This window comes from Dermacentor albipictus, chromosome 1 (genome assembly GCF_038994185.2).
Source record: "Dermacentor albipictus isolate Rhodes 1998 colony chromosome 1, USDA_Dalb.pri_finalv2, whole genome shotgun sequence".
Taxonomy (NCBI): Eukaryota; Metazoa; Arthropoda; class Arachnida; order Ixodida; family Ixodidae; genus Dermacentor; species Dermacentor albipictus.
The window spans coordinates 251,434,719-251,457,613 of NC_091821.1; the positions used below are offsets into that span (position 1 = coordinate 251,434,719).

The 22,895-nt window shown below is 42.2% G+C and overlaps 1 protein-coding gene across 1 annotated transcript in view; it reads left to right on the forward strand.

Moving 5' to 3' along the window:
- Mms19 (MMS19 nucleotide excision repair protein) overlaps nucleotides 1-22,892 on the forward strand; it is an 80,531-nt gene extending 57,639 nt beyond the window's left edge. Inside the window, exons 21-25 of the mRNA XM_065430564.1 lie at nucleotides 6-114; nucleotides 211-293; nucleotides 1,546-1,704; nucleotides 3,325-3,485; nucleotides 22,588-22,892. Of these exons, the coding sequence (XP_065286636.1) occupies nucleotides 6-114; nucleotides 211-293; nucleotides 1,546-1,704; nucleotides 3,325-3,485; nucleotides 22,588-22,618 (543 nt within the window). The 3' untranslated portion in view covers nucleotides 22,619-22,892. The remainder of the gene's footprint in view (nucleotides 1-5; nucleotides 115-210; nucleotides 294-1,545; nucleotides 1,705-3,324; nucleotides 3,486-22,587) is intronic.
- Nucleotides 22,893-22,895: the final 3 nt, after the last annotated feature.

Here is a 22,895-nt window from a genome sequence, read left to right on the forward strand (position 1 = left end):
TCAAGGTCTTGACAACAGAAGGGCACTGCACGATCATGCTAATGCATCCACAGCGGTTCTTTGTGGAAACTGTAGACTTCTTAATCGAAGGTTTCAACAGTGCCACAGGTGAAGGTATGAATCAGATGTTTTCACGTGAATCTGTGAGATTTGGTGCGACTGGAAAACAAGTGCCAAGTGTGAGATCTTGCCTCCTTTTGTGATTGGCAGCTGTGAAGGAGAACTTCCTTATGGGCCTTTGCTGCCAGCTTGCCTATGTTCCTAAGCCAGTGGTGAATACATATATTGATGAGGTAAGCAAAACAAGATCCACAAAAAGAGCACTATTCTTTCCAAGTGTTCAGGGACACACGGTGTTTCGAATACTTACACCATGTCTCTCTGGTGTCCTATTTGTGATTGATTCATGGGGTTTAACATCTCAAAGCAACACTAGTGCTGGGGTCTCGATTAATTTGTACAACTTTAATAGGCACCTAAACCTGAGCATGTGAGTGCTCTTGCATTTCTCATCGAGTTGCAGTTGCTACAGCTGGGACCTCAGCAGCAGAACACCATAGCCGCTGAGCTACAGCAGTGAACATTGTCGAGCAGCCCATGCAAAAAAGGGCTTGTGCAAAGTGTCGTACAGCTTAGGAAGGCTTCACATGCCTGGCTTACCTGCTGTAAGATGGTTTAAAATAAAATATAGTGAAATCCTATTCTGAAATCTCACTAACCATTCATAGCTACACTACGGTAGAATTGTGTGGTTGCACAAAATGCAAAAATGCTGTTTCAGTAAACTTTTGGTGCAGTACAGTCCAGCTGTTTTGTCATAATCTTCTTTTTAATCAGCTATGGTGTGAAGTTACTCCAAGATTAAATCTGACCTATAGTGAAGACTGAGCCAAAAATTATGCAGATCTAATGCATGCATGCAGCAGGGAGCCCACTATTTCGCATGAATAATCGCCTGCTCCCTCTTGTGATTTTGGAGGCCTCTCTTTATCATGACTGATCTATGACATCGTAGACGTGCGCGACAGCCGATAGACGTAAGCCATTTGGCACTTGTTCATGATCTTAAGTTACTCCTGAGCACATGCATACGCACCCCTCCAAACTTCTTGCAAATGGGGAAGCAGTGGTTGTTAACGATTCTCGCCTTCCATGGCATTACTCTTTTGTCACTCTTGGGCAACTTTGTCAGGAACCTACTTTAAAAGGTTACCATAAGTGCACTGCAGAAATGCAGTGATTAGAAGTTAGAAAGATGCAATAAGCGGGGCAGTGCTGTCAGTGTTGCCCCAGCTGAGAGAAAATACTGTGTTGAAGAGAAATGGCAAAAGCAAATATTGCAATCTTTATATCTCCGTTATTTTAGGTCCTTCTAAAAAATTTTTATGGCATCATATTCGTTGAAAGGCATCACACTCCTCCTGAATGAAAAAACACAACTATACAAATCTGTGTATATGACGATAAGCATAGCTGTGTACCTTTCATTGCACAAGCAGTTGCTTTAACTTCATGCATACTTTTCATTGCATTTTACATACACAGATCCTGCCAATCTTGGTGACTGCCTTGAGCAGTGCAGAGGAATCGATAATAGGAGAATGTGTGCTCCCATGCCTTACTGAAAATGTAGGCCTGATGGTTTCCTGCCTCGACTCAGTCTTGGTGCAGCTTCTACGGCTTGCAAAGCCACCTTTTTCCATGGTGAGAACACTTCTGGCTTACTGCACTTGCACGTTTGCTCTGCTGAGCTTCACGTGCCAACATAGCAGACTCATTTTAGAACATCAAGAAATTAATCAAAACTGTACTTGTCTAGGATGTTTCTTTAAGAGGCTTGCAAAACAATGTCAGAGTAGCAAGCAAACCTTGGACGGGCCTATGCCCTCTCCAGTACTGTCAAGGAGTAGGATAATGTCAGTATGTTGTCCTGAAAATCCTTCGGAACAGGCATAATATAAAGAAATGATAATATTCTGACAAGGAGAGGAGTGTTCAGCATTAGATCTTGTTACTACAGTCGAACCCGGCTATATCGAACTCGCAAAAAAACGCCTATCAGTTCGATATAGAGCATAATTCGATATAAGCCTGCTAAATAATTGGATGCCATAAAAGCACATACCATTTATGAAATCACTTTATTGATGAAACTAGCTTCGTTTCGCACGAAATAGACCTGCATTTTCTTCTGCTTGGGCAATTTCGCTGCGTGCGAGGCACGCACTTCCCCACGTTGTCTAAGGAGTCGGAGCAGCTGAGGCCGCAACATTCCGCCTTCGCGCAGAAGCACCGGACTAGTGCGAGCGCACCAATCGCTTCGGAGGATGTGGGCCAAAGACGGTCGTTGCTTTCCTCGTTGTGCCCATTTTCACTTGTGCTCGGCACGATGCCGGCAATGTAGTCTTTGTTTCCGGGCTCTCCTGTGGTCGCAACACCATCATTTGCGCTCACAAACTCGTCCACCGTTGATTTGTCAACAGCTTCCGGAAATTCTGACACCTCGCTCCAAACTTCGGCAACGACAACGGCTTCATCGCATTAATCAGAATTTACAGTCATCACCGAGCACGCGGAAGTCGGTACGGCTTAAGCAATTTCGGATGAACCACTCGTACACGGCCGCGCGTACGCGTTGGGCGCCACAGGCACCGGGTCGTGAGTTCAGCCGCTTTAGCCCTAATCTCCCCCTTATTCTTCAAGATCGTGCTGAGAGTGCTCCTCGAAATCTTGCACGCTGCGGGGACATCCGACTTGTCACCGCGTTCGACCCGGTTTATTATTTCGAGCTTCACGATGAAAGGCGAATTCTGCCGCCTCATCACGCCAACACTGCGGGAGAACGCGCACACAATGAATCAGATAAGCAGCGAGACAACTAGCACTTTCGCCACCTTGCACGACGAGGGCACAAGAGCCTCTGATTGGCTGTCGGAGCAAGCGCTGCGGGCGGACGGGCCAGGATCATTTTTTTGTAGGGTGGTGTCGGCGGCTCCGAGGTAGCGCAGTCACGTAGGGAGAGCGGTTGGATGGAGCCGCGCCGCCGGGTTTCCCTTCACCGCGAGGGAAAGCCAACTTCCGGGGGCACTTTTCGCCGTTTGACGTTCGATATATAGGGAGTCGCTACTAGTTTTGTTCGATGTATGCGTAATTTTTGCTATATATACTCATTGTAACTATACCGTGTCCAGAAATTGTTCGATATATGGAATAATTCGATGTAAACGGGTTCGATATAGTCGGGTTCGACTGTAGTGTTTAGCACAGGACTTGCGATGGTTGCAGTGAACGATACACAGTGCCCCTGTGTCACACTGTTCACAGGAAGTCCGCCGGTCAGCTTTGGAATGTTTGCTCCGGCTTTCCACCATTGAGGAGAATAAGTTGCTGCCCTATCGACAGCAGGTGGTACAAGGCTTGACACAGTGTTTGGCCGACCACAAACGCGTTGTACGCCAAGTGGCAGCTCAAGCATCATCAATGTGGTAAGTAAAAATGTAATACACTGGTGGATTTACAAATTATTCAATAAATACTTGCATATGTGAAATACTAAAACTTCATTGAAATTTAACAGTGAAACCAATTTATGGATTAAAAAAATTGTGCTGTGTTTATACAGCAAAAACATCACAAATATTGCAGCAGTGAATGATAGGGTTAGCCCCTTAACCATTCTGGCAAGCCTAGTTTGCCATGCCTAACTGTCCCCAAACTGTTCTTTTTTATGACAAGTCGAGCTTCTCCATGCTGAATCATTTCCACAAACACTTACGGGCTTGTCCACTCCACTCTCACTAGCTTTCCGCTTGCATGTTTTCAACAAGAAGGTCTCATGCTGTCTTGGAAAATAAGCATTTGCATAAGTTCAGGTGAGAATTTTTATTATAGAGGTACAGTTTCTGGGTCAATTTCTGGGTTTCTGGGTACAGTTTCTGGGCCATTGACCCTTTCTGGGTCAATGGCGTAAATATACGGCGCCGCGAACAAGTCCAAAACGGTCGATGCCATATATCTACGGCGCTATCCGTACGCTTAAAAAGCACGCCAATTTCCAAATTTTTTCTTTCCTGGCATGTACTGCCACTATGTGGGAATACAGGGAATTTTTTTCTCGCACCTCACTCTCTCGGTTTTCGTTGCATGGTTTGTTTTAGAGCTAGTTTGCACCAGCGCATCTATGCCACTGTGCATGCGTTTCCTTTTCTTTTTTTTTTGGCAGACTTGCGATATCTAATTGCCTCTGGTTGGCGATAAGATGAAGATTAGGGGAAGTTTGTCACACTTTTTGCTTTCTTGACGGGCACACGACCACACAGTTTTCTTTAGTGCGCTCACCTACGCAGTAATATTTAAAACAGTGCCAAAAAACATGGACAAGGGATGACACAGGATGAGCGCTGAGACCATGTCACCTACGAAGTTCGATTACACTATGGACGTAAATATTAGTGTAAGAGCAGGAATATTTCAGACTTGCAAAATATTCTCATGTGCACATATTCTAACCTGCTCTTAACAGCGCAAAATGTAGACAAGAGCCGAGACAAGGAGACACCACAAGCGCTGACTTTCAACAGCTGGTTACCCGTCGCACCTTCTTGTGTCCGTTGCAGAAAAGATGAGCAAGAACCTAAAACTCGAGCATGTCCTTGGCGAGCCAGGTGGCGAGAAGCAAAAAATGAAAGAAAAGCGAAGGACCGTAGCCCTGCCATACGTGCACAACTTATCTCACCGCTTGAAAAAGATTGGGCGCAAAGCTGGAGTTAATGTAGTGTTTACTGCCCTGAAAAAACTAAAAAGCCTCTGCCGATGCGTCAATTCTGAAGAGCCAATAAACCAGCAACGGTGCACGATAAATCACCAGAATCGCTTTGTGGAGTGCACAGAAGCCGTGGTGTATTCAATACCTTTGAAATGTGGAAAAAGGTACATAGGGCAAACTTCAAGATGCACAAATGAAAGACTAAAGGAACACAAATTTAGCGTCGAGCAGGCTAACAGGAATCTAGGCATCCATGTCAGGGATTGCCCCTCAAAAGGTTGCGCCGCAGAATTCAGACGCTGTGAAGTGCTGAAGAAACACAATGACCAGCTGGTCCAGGAGATAATTGAGGCAGTCGAGATTACCAGACTTCATGAGCAATGCGTTAGCACGCTGTCCTTGTTACTGACAAAAAAAGAACTTGAGCTTTTGCATGTGCAACCACTATCTTGAGTGCAAAAAAGAAAAAGTGCATGTTTCACATGATGGGCGATCATGTGACTGCGACACGTGTGGGCAATGGTTATAAGAAGCTGTGTTTCTTTCAAAATAAACGTTGTTGAAAGTCAGCACTTGCGGTGTCTTCTTGTCTCGTCTCTTGTCTACATTTTGCGCTGTTAACAGCAGGATGGAAAACCAACAAGCCCAAGCTGCTATTCTAGCACATATTCTAAGCCTTGAACTATAACAATCCATCAAATTTTTAATTTTTATATGTTTATTTCCCTTTTTTATTTTGTTATTCATGAATAAAAAGTACATATATACCAACACAAAATATTTTTTTCTCACTTTATGGTCACCCTAGAAAAATTACAGTAAATCTTTTTCGAAATAGGTCCATCAGAAGAATTGGAATCTGCAATAAAAAAAATCTACACTGATCGGTCACATGTGGTGAAAAAAATAGACCCTGAAAGGGTTAAGACGTTGTAATAATGGAATTATGGCGGTTTTTACTAGCACCAGTAGAAGTTCATATAGAGGTTATTTTTGTGCTGTGTACGGCAGTAAACTGTTATGTTTATGAATTGGTTGGTGGTTTTGCTGATACACTGCATATGGAACTGTGCATTTTATTACTTTACTGAAGATATCCCCTTGGATTGAAGTGCCATGTTAATCATTTGTTTGACACAGTAAACGTCTTTAAAAAAAAAATTAAACTACTTTATTCTGGTCCCCTGCTGTTTGCTCTTAAGCTAATGTAACTGCAGGAATAGTGTGAAGTTTGTTTTTCAAAAAGAAATCACATTAAAATTATGTAACAAATAATTTGATGAAAAAGATCTTCTATCTGATCATTATTTTGGATCAAAAATGGTGGTCCTGGTGAAATAGTATTCAAAAAAGGTGTTGTGACTTTGAAAACCACCTATTCACTTTTAAGTAAGTTTTGTAAATTAAATCTAAGCTATTAACTTCAACTGAGACATTATCAGCTTGGAAACTACCAGTTGGACACACTTATGGAGAGCCTGTTCAAATTGTGTGGAAACAGTGAAAACAGTCTGTATTATTAAATAGTCAGCAAGAAAAAATTGTTCTTATGATGGTGTCTGTAGATTGGCATTTTTATACTTCCCAGTTTTTTCATGTTTGTCATGAACTGCTATATAATTACCTGACAGTCCACTTCATTGCTGGTTCTAACGTAGCCACGTATGATACCAGTGGATTACTTGTCGTTTAATGATAACCTGATGACCTGTGAGACGTAATAATGGGCACTATATTGAATCGTGTTTCATATATGCTAACCACTCTGCCAAATTTGTCAGTTTCAAAACAAAAAGACCTGATTAATTGATTTTCTGAATTCAGTGGGAAATATTGTTCTTTTTGGCCTCTCACTAACCTTGGCAAAGGATTGATGGCAACTGCAGTGATAATTATCTGTTCTTTCCTTAAATTTATCACAGTGCTGAAATCTTCTGGTATTTCTAGTTTTTCTTTGATCGACACTGTGTTTACTGGTATTAATGGTGTACCTCAAGGGAGTATATTGGGCCCCATGATTTTAATGCCTATATATAAAAATAAGAAGTGGTCCTACTGTGCAAGATATACTATTACAAAAAATGAAAGCATTATATACTAATTTCTGGTTTCAGTTTTGACTGTACACTGTATAGACCTCTAAAAACACTGAAAATCTGTTTCATACACTGTACATATGAAAAACTTGTTCAATAAGCCTTGTGTGTTCATCTGCAGTGTTCTAAAATTTTCATATGTGCATTGCAGAGAACTGGCTGAACAGAAAGGCATGAAGCTTAGCACTGATTTATGCGTTAGCCCAACTTAGTGTCTTTATTTCATCTCAGTAATTGAGCAGAATAGGAGATAATACATAAGAACTCTCTACTTGAGGCCGAGGTAGGCATTCCTTATTGACTTCATGTGAAGAATGACAACTACATTCTGCTTGAGATGCGTCTGTCAGGAATTCACATGAATTTCAGCAACAGGACATCCACTAGTGTAATTAATCCAAAAATGCAATGTGTGTGGTAGGTTCAAACTGGCACACTGATATTAAAAAATTGTATATATGTTAATCTAATGAAAACAAAACTATTTTGCAAGCTGTGAACAAGAATGCTCTTTGGTGCAACGTGCCCTTAAATTTTACAATATGTAGCCAATGTGCACGAAATTCTTGGTGTTATATTCTAACCATTGTGAAAATGGGATCAGCATAAAAGTTTTGGCAGTTTCAGGTGTGCTTTCTTGCAGTTTACTATTCCAGTAAGGACAAATTTATTATGGTCTCCTCACATGATGTTTTATTGACTGTAAATTAGTGTGGGCGGCCACAATTAATTAATACACTGTAGCTGCTAAAAAATTGTGTGGTTCATGGCAAACATTCATTGTTTCTTTTTGATGCACATTGCTTTTCTCTACTTTGATGAAGGCAGACTACATCTGTGACCTGCATTGCCATTCATTTTGCTTCTAACCTTAAAGGGCAAATCCGATAACATAAGTATGCACTTTCTTAGATGTGCTCTCCTGGGAACATGCATAATGTGCACCATGTGGTGTGGCTGAGATTTGTGTAAAACACTGTCACACAGCCTGATCAATGGGCAAATGCAGTGGTCTGAGCAAGCACAGAATTTCCTGCATGATGTGCGTTTTCTGCTTTGGTACTGCTGCAAAGCGTGCGGTGCTTTTGAAAATACATGCACAATGACATCTAAATAGAATTGATAGAGTTCAGATGTTTTATTTCAAGTTTCTCACAAAAGAATACATTTAGAACAAACAAAGCAGCCAGATAATTTCTTGCAGCCTATAGGTTAATGATAATTGTGACAGTTGCCAATAAAACATCTTTTTTTTTCATTCCTGTAAGTAATGGAAATGCTGTGAAATTGAAATGTACAGTAAAATGTCCTTAATTTCTTGCTTTGATGTCAATCGTCATATGCATTTTATGAATGTCATTCTCTGTCCAGTAACTGTCATATTTATAACCTTGTCAATTGCTTTCTAGTAGAATTTTTGTTCTGTAAATGTTTTTCTAAAAATAATAGTGATTAGCTAGGTGCGTATATTTTGTGTACTAAATTGTATTGCTTGTTGTAGAATGATAGATGTGCAAATGCTGCATTGTAAATGCTTGTTTTCAACTGTACTCTCTCTTGCTCACCGTTGTTTTGAGCTCTTATTTAAACATTATTATGGTTAAAACCCACCTATAAATGGCCCTAGAGTGAACTCTTGCTTAGTGCGAATAGCTCATCATCAAAGAAGAAGAAAACACTACATCAACATTTTTAAAGCCTGTGGAATGCTCCCTACTTACAACGACCTGGCTGTTGGAGTCGGTCTGTTCAGAATAAAAGGAATGAGCTATGGCACAGTGGTGTTGCGACCATATGACACACACCTAGAAGCAAAAAGGAAGCCCTACTAGCTTTCATGTCAGAAAATTGGCAGCAGAGTATGTTCAAAGCACAGAGGGACACTAAACACAATTTTTGAAGTTATTACCTTGCACGTCGAACTTTACAGCACTGAGCGCATAGAGAGGCTGTGCAGGTGCCTACATTCGTTTGCTAGTGGAGGCCTCAACTTCAATAAAGCAAGGTGCAAGATAAAGCATAAAAGAGCAAAGAGAGAGCCTGGTGAAGTGTGTTAGATCATTGGGTGGGTGGGTGTTACAGAGCTTCAAGTAGGCCACAACGACATGCTTTTGGGGTTTCTGGGGGAAAAAAATCGCCTTGTGCATTATTTTTATGCCTCAAATATTGGTCCCCCAAGTTATTTACAATTATAGTAAAGTTCCACAATAGTGAAGTTTTTGCACCATGAAGCAATTTGTTATAAGCAGACTCAATTCTATATTTTGTAAAGATGTGTGGGGCGATCAAGGTGTGGATACAGCTTCTAGCGATAATTCTTTCTGGAAAGTAATAAAACACTTTAACGCTGGAATTATTGAAGTCATGGCAGAAAAATATTGTTGCAGTAGATTTTAACTTCATTTAGCCCTCGTAATCGCATGCCGCCAATACATTGTATGAACTTTGGGGTATGCTGTATATTCGCGACATCCGGCACAAAGGCCAGGAAATGTTGTACACATATAGAGAGAATAAGAAACAAGTCTGAGCCAGTTCCTAACTTGCTCAAAACTGCTTATTTTGCACTAAGGATGAGCACATATTTATCAATGGGCACACATGACTTTTTCTTGTGACCTATGAGTGGTGAAAACGCCGATAATAGTTGACATTTTCGTTCAGACTGTGGTGCACATGGCACTGTGCACATAATAACTGGTTAGTCCCTTGCAAACTAGTCGATGGTTGGCATGTGCTGTTGATGGCTGGTCAGTGTCCGGTGATGTCAGTGCTAATGTAGGCTACAGACAGGGGTGAGACCATGGGAAGGGCAACAGGCATAGGCCCTCCTCCACCCCGGAAAAAAAAAAAATTGCTGGCAACGGGCACACACTTCACACGAGTTCTCTACCTCTTGGGGGTGATTCCACGAGCACTTGATATTTTTTTATTTGTCTGGTTTTTTTTTACATGTTATGTAAGAATGTTCAAGCTACACGGAACTGAAAGATTTATTCCCGAAAAGCATCTCCAGCAAGCCAAAAAAATATTTGAATGTGGCGGCGCGAGCGTCCTATTGCTTACTACAGTGTTTTCCAATTTCATGGCTGAATTAAATGCTAACTAAAAACATTTTGTCGAAAAACTTTTCTGGTCATTTTGGTACACTTCACAGTAAATTACTTACATGCGTTTTTTTATGCTGTCCGCAATTAAAATGTAAAAAAATTCTAAACATGGCCAAAGTTAGAAAAGTTTTGCAACTTTGATGCATCTTGGTGCGTTTTCTATTTCGCACAGAAACTTGAAAAAAAGTGCAAAACATAGAACGTTCCCTTTGCAACATTTATCCAAAATATTATCTTCCTACATGAAACACAAGAGAAGAAAAAGATAGTTAAATAAGTAAAAAAAAAACTCATCTTCAAGAAATAAAATTTTAAAAACTCTGGTTCCAATTTTTGAAAAAATTTTGGATGGAAGTTCGCTTATGTCAGGCAAAACATGGGTGCGATAATATGTTTACTCATTTGCTTTATACACAAAATATAACAGGCCAAAGTGGCCCATGTTGAGGGTACTGGCTTCAGTACCTTTGCTGGTTGTCTGTCAGTTTGCATTGTACACAAATCTAGTTCTAATTTCTTTGCTGCTTCAGAACTTTGCTCTGTCAGGTTGTTTTCAACAAATATGTATTATCAGATTTTATTTGTATCTAGCATGCGAGACACCGCGAGTGCATGTTGTGGCTGACTTTGCCGAAACTCGCCTGGTGCACACAGTAATTCATCTGTAAGTGGCACCAAGGCAGGCTAAACTGTAAGTGACGGAGCGCTCCCATAATCAGCAGGTGCACCATTATGGAGCTGCTACTTCACTGCCTGCTCCCCATCCCCACATGCACTGAACACTGGAACTTTCTTTGGCACCACTACGTGAGACTCGCACTGTGCCTTTCTAAAAACTTATCTGAGTGGTTTCTCGAGCCATTTATTTCGTTTCCCGTTATCACATTTTCCACGTCACTCACAGATGTCTTCCTGTCTTACCTCGACTTTCACCTCTGCGTTTCAGCTGTTCGAAAAAGTGCAGTGCGGCATCACTGAGCCAAAGGCTGCCGAAGTTGCGTAATTTATGATGTTTTGTCAGCACCTTGCTGACGCACTTTTCCACACTGCGAACAGCAGAGGTCACTGGCGGCGCCAGACAAACATTATGCTTTGATAACGAGCGTGGCCGACATGTAGCTTTAAAAGGCCTTGTTAGTAGAACATGAAACTGTGAGATACTCTGGAGGCTCAGTCACGACAGCAGCACAGAAAAAGTGACAGAAAGAGTGCGGTGCTGTTCAGTATAAACGTTTCGACTTGGTCTAGCTAGCTGTTCATTACACGCGATGCATGCGGCTCATAGCTTGGTCCAAGTATTCCGTGCTGATTATTTACGCATTTTCAAGAAGAAGATTGCCAAGAAAAAAAATTTTCGTTGCGTAAATGTTTTGGATGTTGCCTCCCTGTGGAAGCTACTGCCAGAGGCCGAGGATATTTGTGACACTGACGAGGTCTGCCAACAGTGCTTTACGTGCATTCCTTCAGTAAGAAGAAGCAATTGACGTCTTGAACAGGTACATCCACCTTTCTTCTGATGTTTGACCATTGAAGCTACCATCTTCCATTCACAAATGCAGCAGATGATCTTACAGAAAGAGAAAACGGGCCGAGATTGAAAGCGTCGTGGTGATGAACATACATTCAACTTTAAGCACTGCATACAGAAGCGTCAGTACAACTGAACTGTCTGTGACAGAATGTCGTGCATGCACTGGTTGGTTAAATAGCTTGAAGCGAGCATACGAGGCTTCAAGGTCCTATTGAGAGCACCTCCATCTCTTAACCATCATGCCACCAGAAGTTGAAAACAAACAAGTTCAAGAGGCAATCCCACTTGTCACAACGTACATGGTCAAAGAGACCCGAAATTGGCGTGAGAAGCATGGAATGTGGTCAGATTTTTATCCGTACATGAGGTCAAAGTTAAGCCCATCGGATGTACAGGCTGCGCTCGACTACTTCACCAAGGGTGAACTTGGGTGCTCTTGGCAGAGCCCTAACGAGAAGGACGTTGTGTCAGTCATCACGAACGGCCAGAGAGAGTACGGCTCAACATGGTTTATGACACATTCTGTCCGCGAGATGTTCTGTTGTGCTGCTCGCACCACAAGATGTTTGCGTTTTCGTTTATTGCACTAATGCCAACCTTTGTGTGTCCATGTTTGAGGATGCTTGAGGTTGTAACTGGCATAGAAATCTCATTGAAAAGCATAAAGTATTGTGCCTTTGCAGCTCCCCAACCACAGATTGTATGTTAGGTGAATGCGAGTACTGCCCATAGAGTGAAAGCCTCACTTTGGCCAGTCTGGGAATGGTTGACGAGGACGAGGTCACATTTGCTGTTTGGGAAAGCGGTGACTTCACCACAGAAGACGTCGTCGTCAACCCTTTTTGTGAAAGAGCTTGGCAAATGGATGACCAAATGGATTCCTCACAAGTACATACGCCACTATCAAGCCACGGCTATTCATGAGGCAAAGAAGTGTGAGCAGCATGGAAGCATTGTTCTGCATTTTGATTTTGTGGTAAACTGGACTGTCCTTCTCTCATATGAAACACAATTGTACCATTGGCACAGGAAACAAATCTCCATTTTCACCTATGTTGCCACAACAATTGGAAAGCAACGCACAGCTTTGCTTTCATAAGCGACGACATGCATCATGATGCAGCACATGCCTGCTATGAACTAGGTAGAGTGCATGAAGTGTTAGATCAAAAAGCGCCCATCTACTGTCACGTAACGTATGTCAGCGATGATGCAGCAAGCTATTTAAAAAATAGGTACCAGCTGTATGAGTTGTGCCACTTCAGTTATACATCCTCAAGGTGGATATTTTCCGCTACCGGGCATGGGAAGAACGCCTGTGATGGTGCGGGTGGACTCCTTAAGTACCAAGCTTCCCTGCACAACCTGAGGTCTGGAAGCGCCGCCTCCATTGAGTTGGCACATAAGATGGTCTCCCAGCTTAGCTGCAACATCAAGAGTGTGGCCCTGCTTTATGTGCCTGCTGCAGCCAACGAGGAGCATCGTCGGCACAAGTCAGTGGAGTGGAAGTCAGTGCCGCTTGTGCTAGGAATTCTGTCATGGCATGTGTGGTTGTGTGCCTGCAGTCAGTCAAGTGGAGATGCGCTGTCCGTTGCGAGAACTAACCCTAGCCAGCTGACGGTGATTAAACCCTTTTTAATGCTAACTGCGGAGGATGTGCAATAAATGTGTTCAAGCACCATAAGTAGTGTCGAGTTAGTTCTCTTTTGTGTCCCAGAAAACAAAGCAAAAAACATGTTCTCTGTTCTTGCCACAATAAGAAACCCAGGTAAACATTTCTTCATTTGTGGCAACCGTTGACTTTTGTTAAACCGAAACAAGTCATCGCGGCCCTAAAGCCAGCAAGCTCAACATGGGCCACTTTGGCCCATTATATTTTGTGAATAAACCACATGAGGTAACATATTATTGCACCCACGTTTTGCCCGACATAAATGGACTTTAATCCAAAATGTTTCCAGAAGTTAGAACCGGAATATTTTTTTTAACATGAGTTTTTTTTAAAAGCTTGTTCAACTATATTTTTAAAAGCTTGTTCAACTATAATGCAAAATAATATTTTGCATTATGTTGCAAAGAGAACGTTCTATGTTTGACATTTTTTTCAAGTTCTTGTTTGAAGTAGAAGTCGCGCTGAGACTCGTCGAAGTTACACAATTTTTTTTATTTTGGCCATTTTTGTAATTTTTTTACATCCTTTTTAGTTTGTGGACAGCATGAAACTAATTTACTGTGAAGTGTATTAAAACCAGCAGAAAAGGTTTTCGACACAACGTTTTTAGTTTGCATTTAATTTGGCTGTGAAATTAGAAAATACTGTGGTAAGCAATAGGACGACGCTTGTGCTGCCACCTTCAAATATTTTTCTTTCGCTTGCTGGGAACGCTTTTTGGGAATAAAATTTTCGGTTCTGTGCAGTTCGAATATTCCTACATGACATAAAACATACAGACAAAACAAAAATATCAAGCGGACATGCATGTTTGATCTCTCATGGAATCCCGCTTGGGCTGTCATTGTTGCTTATATCCTCTGGCGGAAGGTGTGCGCGAAGCCTGTTTCTACATTAAAAGGACTCCACATCTTTTTGATGCGTGACAACTGGCGCTTGAGCTAGAAAAGATATTACCAGGGCATATGCTGCACTTATTTGGTATGTCACCAATTCGTGACAATCGGTGTTAAAGGGTTCAATCCCCATGTTAATTATCATTGGTGGGGTTTAATGTTCCAAAGGCACATTTTTTGGGTATGTATGAGGGATGCTGGGTTCCAGTTTTCACTATCTGTCATCAGAAATACTACCTGTACACAGGAGTTTTGCACTGTGTCCCTGGCTGAACGCAGTTGCCATGGGTTCAATCCTGCACTCTCTTGCTCGGTAGCAGAGCAACTGTGGTGGATACACCACATTAAAATATGCATTACTCACCTGTTATTTCATTTCAAATTTTCATTTGGACAAGTGCTCTTACCAGATTGCACAATTCTCCCTATGTTGTACAAGTTGCCTGTCCTTCCATAAACCCAGCTGCACAGTGGAACAGTCAGTCATCTAATCTACTTACTAGTAGTGTAAACTTTGTAATTACTCAGTCTAGGGCATACATTTTAACTTTGAAACGCCTCAAAGTTATATGCATATTCTGTGAAAGCTTTCCCAGATTACTTTCTTCAGTCAGTGTGTCGGCTAAATGCTTCTGTCCCACAGGCTTCACAGCTGACCACCAATTTCTGTTATGTCCATGACACTAGAATAAGGTGCAGCTATCTGGCCAATAATGAACAATGTGTTCAGTACATCACTTGGTTAAATGAAGTATATGGAGTGCAATCTTTGATGATATATAGTTACTGGCGTGCTTTAGCATAAAGGGAGAGGTGCCTCAGAGATCCATTTTATTGTGATAGCAACTATATGGACACTCCAGGCAAATTTCCGCTGTTGTTGACTCCGTGAGGTTCCATATAAAGTCCAATTTTGATAAGATGTAGCTGCGAAGGAAAGCGTGTGAGAGTGAGCCAAGAAATATGGTGGCTTGATGTGGTGTCTTCTTGTGCACGCTAGGGAGAGAGCGGGGCAGGTTAGTACGGACCTCCTCTTCTACTCTGGCTGCAGCTGTGCACGACCAGGGTGTCTACTAACCGGGAAAACCGGGAATCCGGGAAAACCGGGAATTCTCAGGGATTTTGAGTAGTCTGGAAAAACTCGGGGAATTTGTGCTTCTATCAGGGAAAATTAGCTGTAATTTTTTTAGAGGGTCAAAAGTCGCGGTAATGCTGGCTCGAGAAACAGACAGGACTCGTAACGAATCGTCGTCGGCTGGAGGAGTTGCCAGTTACCGACTTTCCGGATTCCCGATAACTCGGACGGCTTCGCGGCACCACCACGTACCCCAAAGAGTCAATGTATCATAACGTCTGAAATTTCAGAAGCAAGAACTCTTCACCGTCCGATTTTCTAAACGTTTTGCGTGATCGCAGGTCCGAGACGGCATTAATGAAAACCACCACCGCTGCTATTTCGATTACCTCGCCGCCTTGAACCGGTGCTCTCGCACGCAGATCCGCTGGCAGCCGTAGCCACCACTGCGGCAACGCTAGGCCTAGCTGCTTCGACGTTCGCCGTTAAGCTTCGTGTCGTTCGGTGCCGTGTTTCTTCATTTCTCCGCTGACAGCAATAATTTTGTCTTCGAAGCTCGGAAAGCACAACGCATTGCACAATGCTCTTTCCCGAAAGTCTGTTTCGCCTCATTACAGTCATGTAACGCGGTGAAGCGTAACAAGCGTAGGAAGGGGCAATTGTCGCGGGACACTGTATGTATTCCACGTGTGCACCCGCCCTCACCTGTCACAGTAGGAGCACCGAAATGCCTTATAAGTGCACTGACAGGCATTCAGAGCTATTTCAGACGTACATGTGTCGATTTTAGCCCTTAAGGGCAGTGAAAGACATGAATTTATTTTTTCGGACTGCCTGATTTTTCGGAAGTTTTCGCGGCCCCTAGGGGGTCCTAAAAATTGGACGTTGACTGTAAATTGACCAAGAGTGTTCTTCAAATGGTCCGTGGGGCGAACGCGCGGCGAAAGGAGGACGAGAACAGAAAGGATCGACGCACTGAGGAATGAACGGGGAATTAAGTATGCGACCGCTTCTTTGAAGGAGCCTGCGCTCAAAAAACAAATTGTTGGCTGATGCTGAGATGCAGGTGTCCCTCATCCAAACCAAAATAAACTCTTTAAAGCAGTGAAACACGACACTGAGGCGTCTTGCGCGAGCTGAGAGTATGTCAGGACGGTTGCATGACACTGAGCATGCTATCAGTTGATAGAAATAGCTCATATTCGAAAATATTTGCTTCTGTATGCATCTCCTTTTTATTTGTACTAGAGAATGTCCAACTCGATTTGAAAATTTTTTCGAATACATTTTATTTGCTGTGCATTTTAATAACCCCTCCCTTATATTCTTTTTTTGAATAACATAAACACTACTCCTTAGTATTCAAATTGGATTAAATCGGTTTTCTTTAAAAATTTTTTTCATATGCTTACTATAGAGTGACAGCATAGGGCGATATGGTTTCAGCGCGACTTAACATGAAACAGTTCTGCATCACTCAGGGAATTTGGAAATGTCAACTTGGTAGACACCCTGACGACATTGTTGAGTGCGGCTGCGCTGTGGTAGGTGCAACGACTAGCCAACCCAGGAAGCCCGATGCTTTTCTGTGTGCTGTGTTCTCGTACATCTAGTTCGCGTTGAAGTGAGAGGCAGCACTAAGGTAAATTTGCTTACTGCCACTGCCACTCTTTTTCATTTCAATGTTCTGACAGCAAGTGTCTACGGTCATCAAGATTGTATTCATGTTTGCTGATGCTTGTGACACCATGCTTGTTAATTTAGTAAGCAAATGTTTACAGCCACTTATGCGACTGATAGAACTACTAACCTTACTTCATATAGCTATTGCAATCAAAGCTTTTTCATTTATAACAATAAAGCTAATTAGCTGGAATTTATCCATAATATAAAGTTCATTTTCCTATTTTTGAATATGATTTCAGTTTGTCAATATCCTATCTAGTCATTTTTCTGTGCTTCCTGAAAGTGAGAAAAGCATGGTCTCTTGAGCAAGGATTGAGCTTCATATCAGGTGTAAGTGTGTCATAAAATAGCCCATATTTCTTCCTATAAATAAGCAGTTGTTTCAGTTTTAGTGTTGAAAGAAAAAAAAAACATTAATCTCAACTAGAGTTATCGACAACATTGGTTTCCTAAAAAGTGCATCACCAAAATTGCTGCAAATTGCAATAAAGCCTAGGAACTTTCATTCAACATGTCCTTGTACAGTCGCAGACAGAATATTACGGACCACGAAATCTAAGAAAAAGCTGAATATATCCGCAACCTCACAACGCAGTCTGGTATTTGCATTTTGGACCTCGACTAGAATATGCTAACAACGTTGTCGTGGGCAGTTTTACTGGTTACTGCAACAGGCTGCTCGGGAATGAAACGTTTTCGGAGATCCCGTGGTCCATTTTATTCTGTCCGCGACTGTACATGCACATGCAGAATTTGGCTGAGATTGAGTTGCATTAAATTCAATTTCTGTTCACTAGCTGTAAAAACAGTAAAGACTGAAAAAAGAGAGAAACAAAGTTAAAAATTCCTTAACGTGCCGATTGCTATTGCAGATGATACATTTGCATGAAATTTGGCCACAATGTAGACTAAACTTTCCAGAAGTAGTGCAAAATGTCAGGGAGGAGGAGAGGAAGAGGGACAGGCTAGCCAGTGCTTAGACAAGAGGAAAAAAGAAAGACTGTACATGAGTGCAATGTAGCATGTAACACTTCTCGAAGTTTGTCACTTGTCCTCAAGAAGCAGATGAGAGAAAAAAACTGTACACGAGTGCCATGTAGCATGAAACACGTCTCAAATTCTGTCGCTTGTCCTCAAGAAACCCAACGACTCTTTCAACACCTTTGCTGAGGACAGTCTTGACTAGGGGACGTATTCTTTGACGATCACTTTCGGCAATACTATTGCCTCTAATGAGCCAATCGGCTCATCCAGTCCCCAGCTTCTGATAAAGGCCAATTGTCTGTCTGACTGATGTGGTTAAGAGTTCTTTTCTAGGTGCGCTGAAGTGAGGACATTCACAAAGGAGATGTGCAATCATATCCTCACAGCTACAGTTTTCTCAAGTGGGGTTGTCAGCCATTCTGATGCCAAATAAAACTTCAAAGTTCTCCTGCTACATAGGTGGTACCCTCAGAACCCTTGTGAGCTTCCTGTTTCGGCTGGGTGTTCTCTGCTGCGCTGCAATGGCGAGATCAATCTTCAGCTATCTGCATTTTCCAGATACTATTTTAATTTTTGCCCGGTCTCTAGTTGCTCAGAGCCATCAACTCCCGAGCTATAATGAAAAGTGGAAAGGCTCCCACGTGAAGGTGATTATTGTTTGACAAAGTTGGATAGCATTTTCGTAGAATATTGTTGCAAAAGTACTTTGTTATGAAGGCTAGTGGCTGGCTTTGAGTGCATTTTAGGCTTTTCTCTTGCTATGTTTGTAACAGCCTTTTGTGTAAAGGATGTTAATCTGAGAAGCAGGTAGGTGCATGGTTAACTCATTAGGGTGAGAGCGGTTAAAATGACCAAAGAATATGTTTACTGCACCGATACTGCATTCCCTATAAGGATGTCATCTATGTGGCGGAGAAAGATTTAAGGTTTTAACAGATCAGATTCTAACTGTCCCATAAAGATGTTGGTGTGAAAGGGTTTTCCATGCTAGTGCTGAAATGTTGTAGGCATTAATTAGGTCGAATCAAATTCAGAATAGTTTGTGTACATGGCCGAGACAAGTTACAAAAATGGCCTCGTCAGTGTGCATTTGTTGCCTTAATGGAATCTATAGTTAGAAGAAATGGCGTTTTGAAAGTGACTCTGCTTGGTACATGTGTTGTTGTTGGGTATAATAAGGCTGTCTGAGAAATGTGGAGTGAACAATTCTTCTATGGAGACCTTAATGGGACTGCTTATTGTTTTTGTAGTGCAATAGAAAGCCTATTATTCAAAGTGTCTAGACATGCAGTTGTTTCTCTAGAAAGCGAGTAGAATATTTTAAAACAATTTTTTTATCTGCGTAGTCTTCTTAAAAACTATGTACAAATGCCGATAACACTGATTACTGGATTGTGCACAACTTCATTCACAGCGATCGTTTGCACAAGGCCACTTTTCAATCCGTACTAGCTGGAAACAAAAAGTTACTCTCTCACGCAAAGATAAGTTAGCAGAAGCGCATGAAATACAATTTCAGGCAATACAATATGGTATCCAAGCAAAATAACTCACTGCGCGGCTTTTTGGTTATGTGACAGTACACAAATTTGTTGAACTGTTTCACCGTTGAGCTGCGCCCCATGTCATTCTTTCACAACTTTCAGAGCCATATTAAAAATATGATTCTTTGTTTATGGGTTACAAGTATGCTTGTTTTCCTCAATATGACACACAATCTTCTCATTCCCACCACAATCCAAAGACTCGTTCCAAGCAATAGACAGTCCCTTTAAAAATCGTGAAGTGGTATTCAGAAAGTGATTACATCTATGGTTAGAAAGTACATCTATGTATGCTTATGATGTCGTTGTATTACCGTATGTCTTTTCTGTCCACAAGTTATTTTGTAACTGTGTGCAGAATAAGTTCTTGTGCTTAGAATTTCTCTTGAGTAGTTTTGTCTATTTATCTAGTTCTTGGCATCTAGTGTCCATGTGCTTGGCAGTCGTGGAGCTTTGTTGTTTAGGTTGTCATAAGCTGTGTCATCACTCAACACTTCATAATGACCTTTTTCATTTGCCTTCTTCTATCTTTGACCTACGCCACAGAAAGAGGAGGGAAAAAAAAAAGACTAAATGCTAAAAAATACTAAATGCCCGTGATGTATGCACCACGTGATCCTTGAGGTCTGGTATGGGAGAATGCAGAATAGGAATTTTGCTTGCGGAGGCAAGACAGGGCGAGTGGAGTGTCTCGCTATGCAGTGGAGCTTGCCTTCTGAAATCATGGGTTCGTGGCGCTGAAATATTTTTATCTCGGCTATTAATGAGCCGATTTGAAAAATTTTTGCGGCAGAATGCTCCCTAGAGGACATGTAACAACTTTCAGTGTATAACCAAAACTTGCTATGGGGCCTGGTGAGGGGCCCCTTAAGACTAACTCGATTAAGCCGAATTCTCGCATATAATGAATAACATGGGAATGCTTGTTTGGTTTTCCATAGACTCGATGCAAAAAAAAAAAAAAAAAGTCTGCTTAAGACAAACCACCTCAGATGTACTCTTCGGTTAAGATGAACATTAGAATAAAGTGACCGCCATAGCTACTGATCCTGGGGCCATATTCTGAAACGTTCGCCTTCTGTGAAAGTTTCGCCGCCGCGATAGTCACGTTCGATAAATCAAGCGACTGCTTACCCGTGACGTCAGCGTGCACTTCACGAACGCTTCACGTCGCATGAGAGAGTGCACCGTGCAGAGCGGCTCGGGTGTGTTGTTTTCAAGTGTAGTAGCCGCATTAAAGGTTCTGCGCACCGACTACGGTTGGTTACGGCCGCTTAGGTAAAAGACGCTGAATAAATAAGTGTAAAATTTTTATTTTAAATGAATCAACAAATATTGCTGCGAAACAATGCGGGTAAGACTACTATAAACTACCACCTATCTTATCTCTAGTACACTCCTCCACCAACTGAATGCCAAAAGACGCCAAAGGACATGTATGTTAAAATGGCATAGGCCAGAACTACTAGATGGCGCTGTTTATTTTTCGGTTTTGCTAAAACAGCCAATCAAGGCGCGCTGTTGGTAGAGGCGTGGCCAAGGCGGTAGTTTCGCAGAAGTCGAACGTTTCAGAACATGGGCCCTAGAGGCTAGGGTGCCTCGATGTGCCGTGCCCATTCACTTCGTGAATGCGCGTGACGTGTAAGCATACGGGTGCTATAGCGCACATGAAGCTGTTGGCCCTTGGTGCACCTAGACGCCTACAGTGTCTGCATTGCAGATTGTACTCAAGACAACGCTTGCGCGGCCACGCCATGCGCAGTAGCCACCACAGTAGAATGCTCCTTGTAAACATTCGCTTACTAACTGCATTAACAAACATAGTGTCAGCCGTACAGGCAAACATGAACACATCACTTTTGATAACCACAGACGTTCGCCGTCAAAACGATGGCACGAGGAATTGTGGCAGCAGCAGCATTGAGCAAGGTGACCTTCATGCTGTCTATTGCTTTAATGCGAATTGAGCAGCGAGAACATAGTGCATGCAAAGCTACGAGCCATCGGCCCACCTAGACTGTGCCCCCAAAGCAGATCACTCAAGATAAAGCCTGCGCGGCCAAAGTACAATAGCCCCCTCCTCCCTCCTGCCCCCCGGTGCCATGCATTCAAAGGAAGACTGTTCGCTTCCTTCCCCTTTCCTCCCTTGTGCATGTGAGAAAGAGGTGCCATCGTTGGCTCACCAGTGCACGCTTTCACTGGCGCACACAGTGTATGGCATGCGATGACGTTGTCACGAGCCGAGGCTGGTACGTCCATATTGCAAACAAAACCTGTAGCAACTGATTGAGGTGGTCAACCCAGCGCGCTTCCACTTACCTTCCTCCTCCATGACGCTTCGCCCCATTTCTCCTTTTTCTATTAAGTTCAGCTAAATAAATGCTTTTTATGTCATTTTCCCCTTTTGCAAGTCTACTTCATTTACCGATTTGAAGCAAGATATTTGGATGCACCCGAACATGTTGCCAATTATTCTTCTGATAAGACTAACAAATTTTCATGGTCCCTTTGAGTTTGTCTTAAAGTGAGTATACTGTAATTATTTACCGCACTGCTATGAAAAGTAAGTGCTGCCTTGACCACGTCAGAACAGCAACTGCTGCTTGTTGAAACATTGGCTTTGCGAGATTCTTTCTCCGAGCACTTATGATGAAGCGCCATGCATTCCGTAACTCGGGAATAGGAACTTTTTTTCCTGTACAGGTGTTCGATCTTGACCTCTAGGGAGAGCCACTGGAACAATACAAAGCAAGTGCTATAGAATATGTTCCACCAAGAAAGCTTGTGTGCAACTTGTGCTCAACTGCATGTTGAGCATGCAGTTTAGGGCTACAATGGTGATTTTCACCCCCATATTCTAGGATGCTGCTTCTCGACGCTCCATCAGCAAACAAGAAAATGGATAGCGGCGCCATTCCTTAACAACATTAACACCTCAAAGCAATTCCTCAGTGAAAAATGTATAACTGTGTTTTCAATGTCTGCATAAATGCAGTGGAGTGAACATGTTCTTTTGGGGGAAACACTGAGGAGCGTTATTGATGTATAGTGTCTGCTTTGGTTGAGAAGTGGCACTGTGCGCCACGGCTAGAGTAGAGGCCAGTTTGTACTGGCCCAAATTGAGGTCGGTCCACTTGAAACACTTGCCTTTAGTATGACAGCAGTGGATTTGAAAACTAGCGTGTTCGTGTACAGCAGTGGAAATACATTTGGCCTTGTATTTTTCAGGCACATGGTTGGAGAGCCAAAAGGTGTGTGACATCTGGTGTTTCTGCGACATCAACTTGCATCAGAAGACACGAAGGCCACTGGATTGCATAACAAGTTTTATGTAACTAGATTCCATCTACAAAATGTGTTCAGTTCAAATTGCAACTTGATCAGGCCTGAATTAAGTTCGAGTTTTTAAAAGTAAGAAACTTTTGTGATATACTTGACTGTAAACAAAAAAACTTGTTTCTGTCACTTAAAAACGGAATGCAATGTAAAACTTTGGCACAAATTTTGCTGCAAATAAAGTTCTTCACTCATTTCGG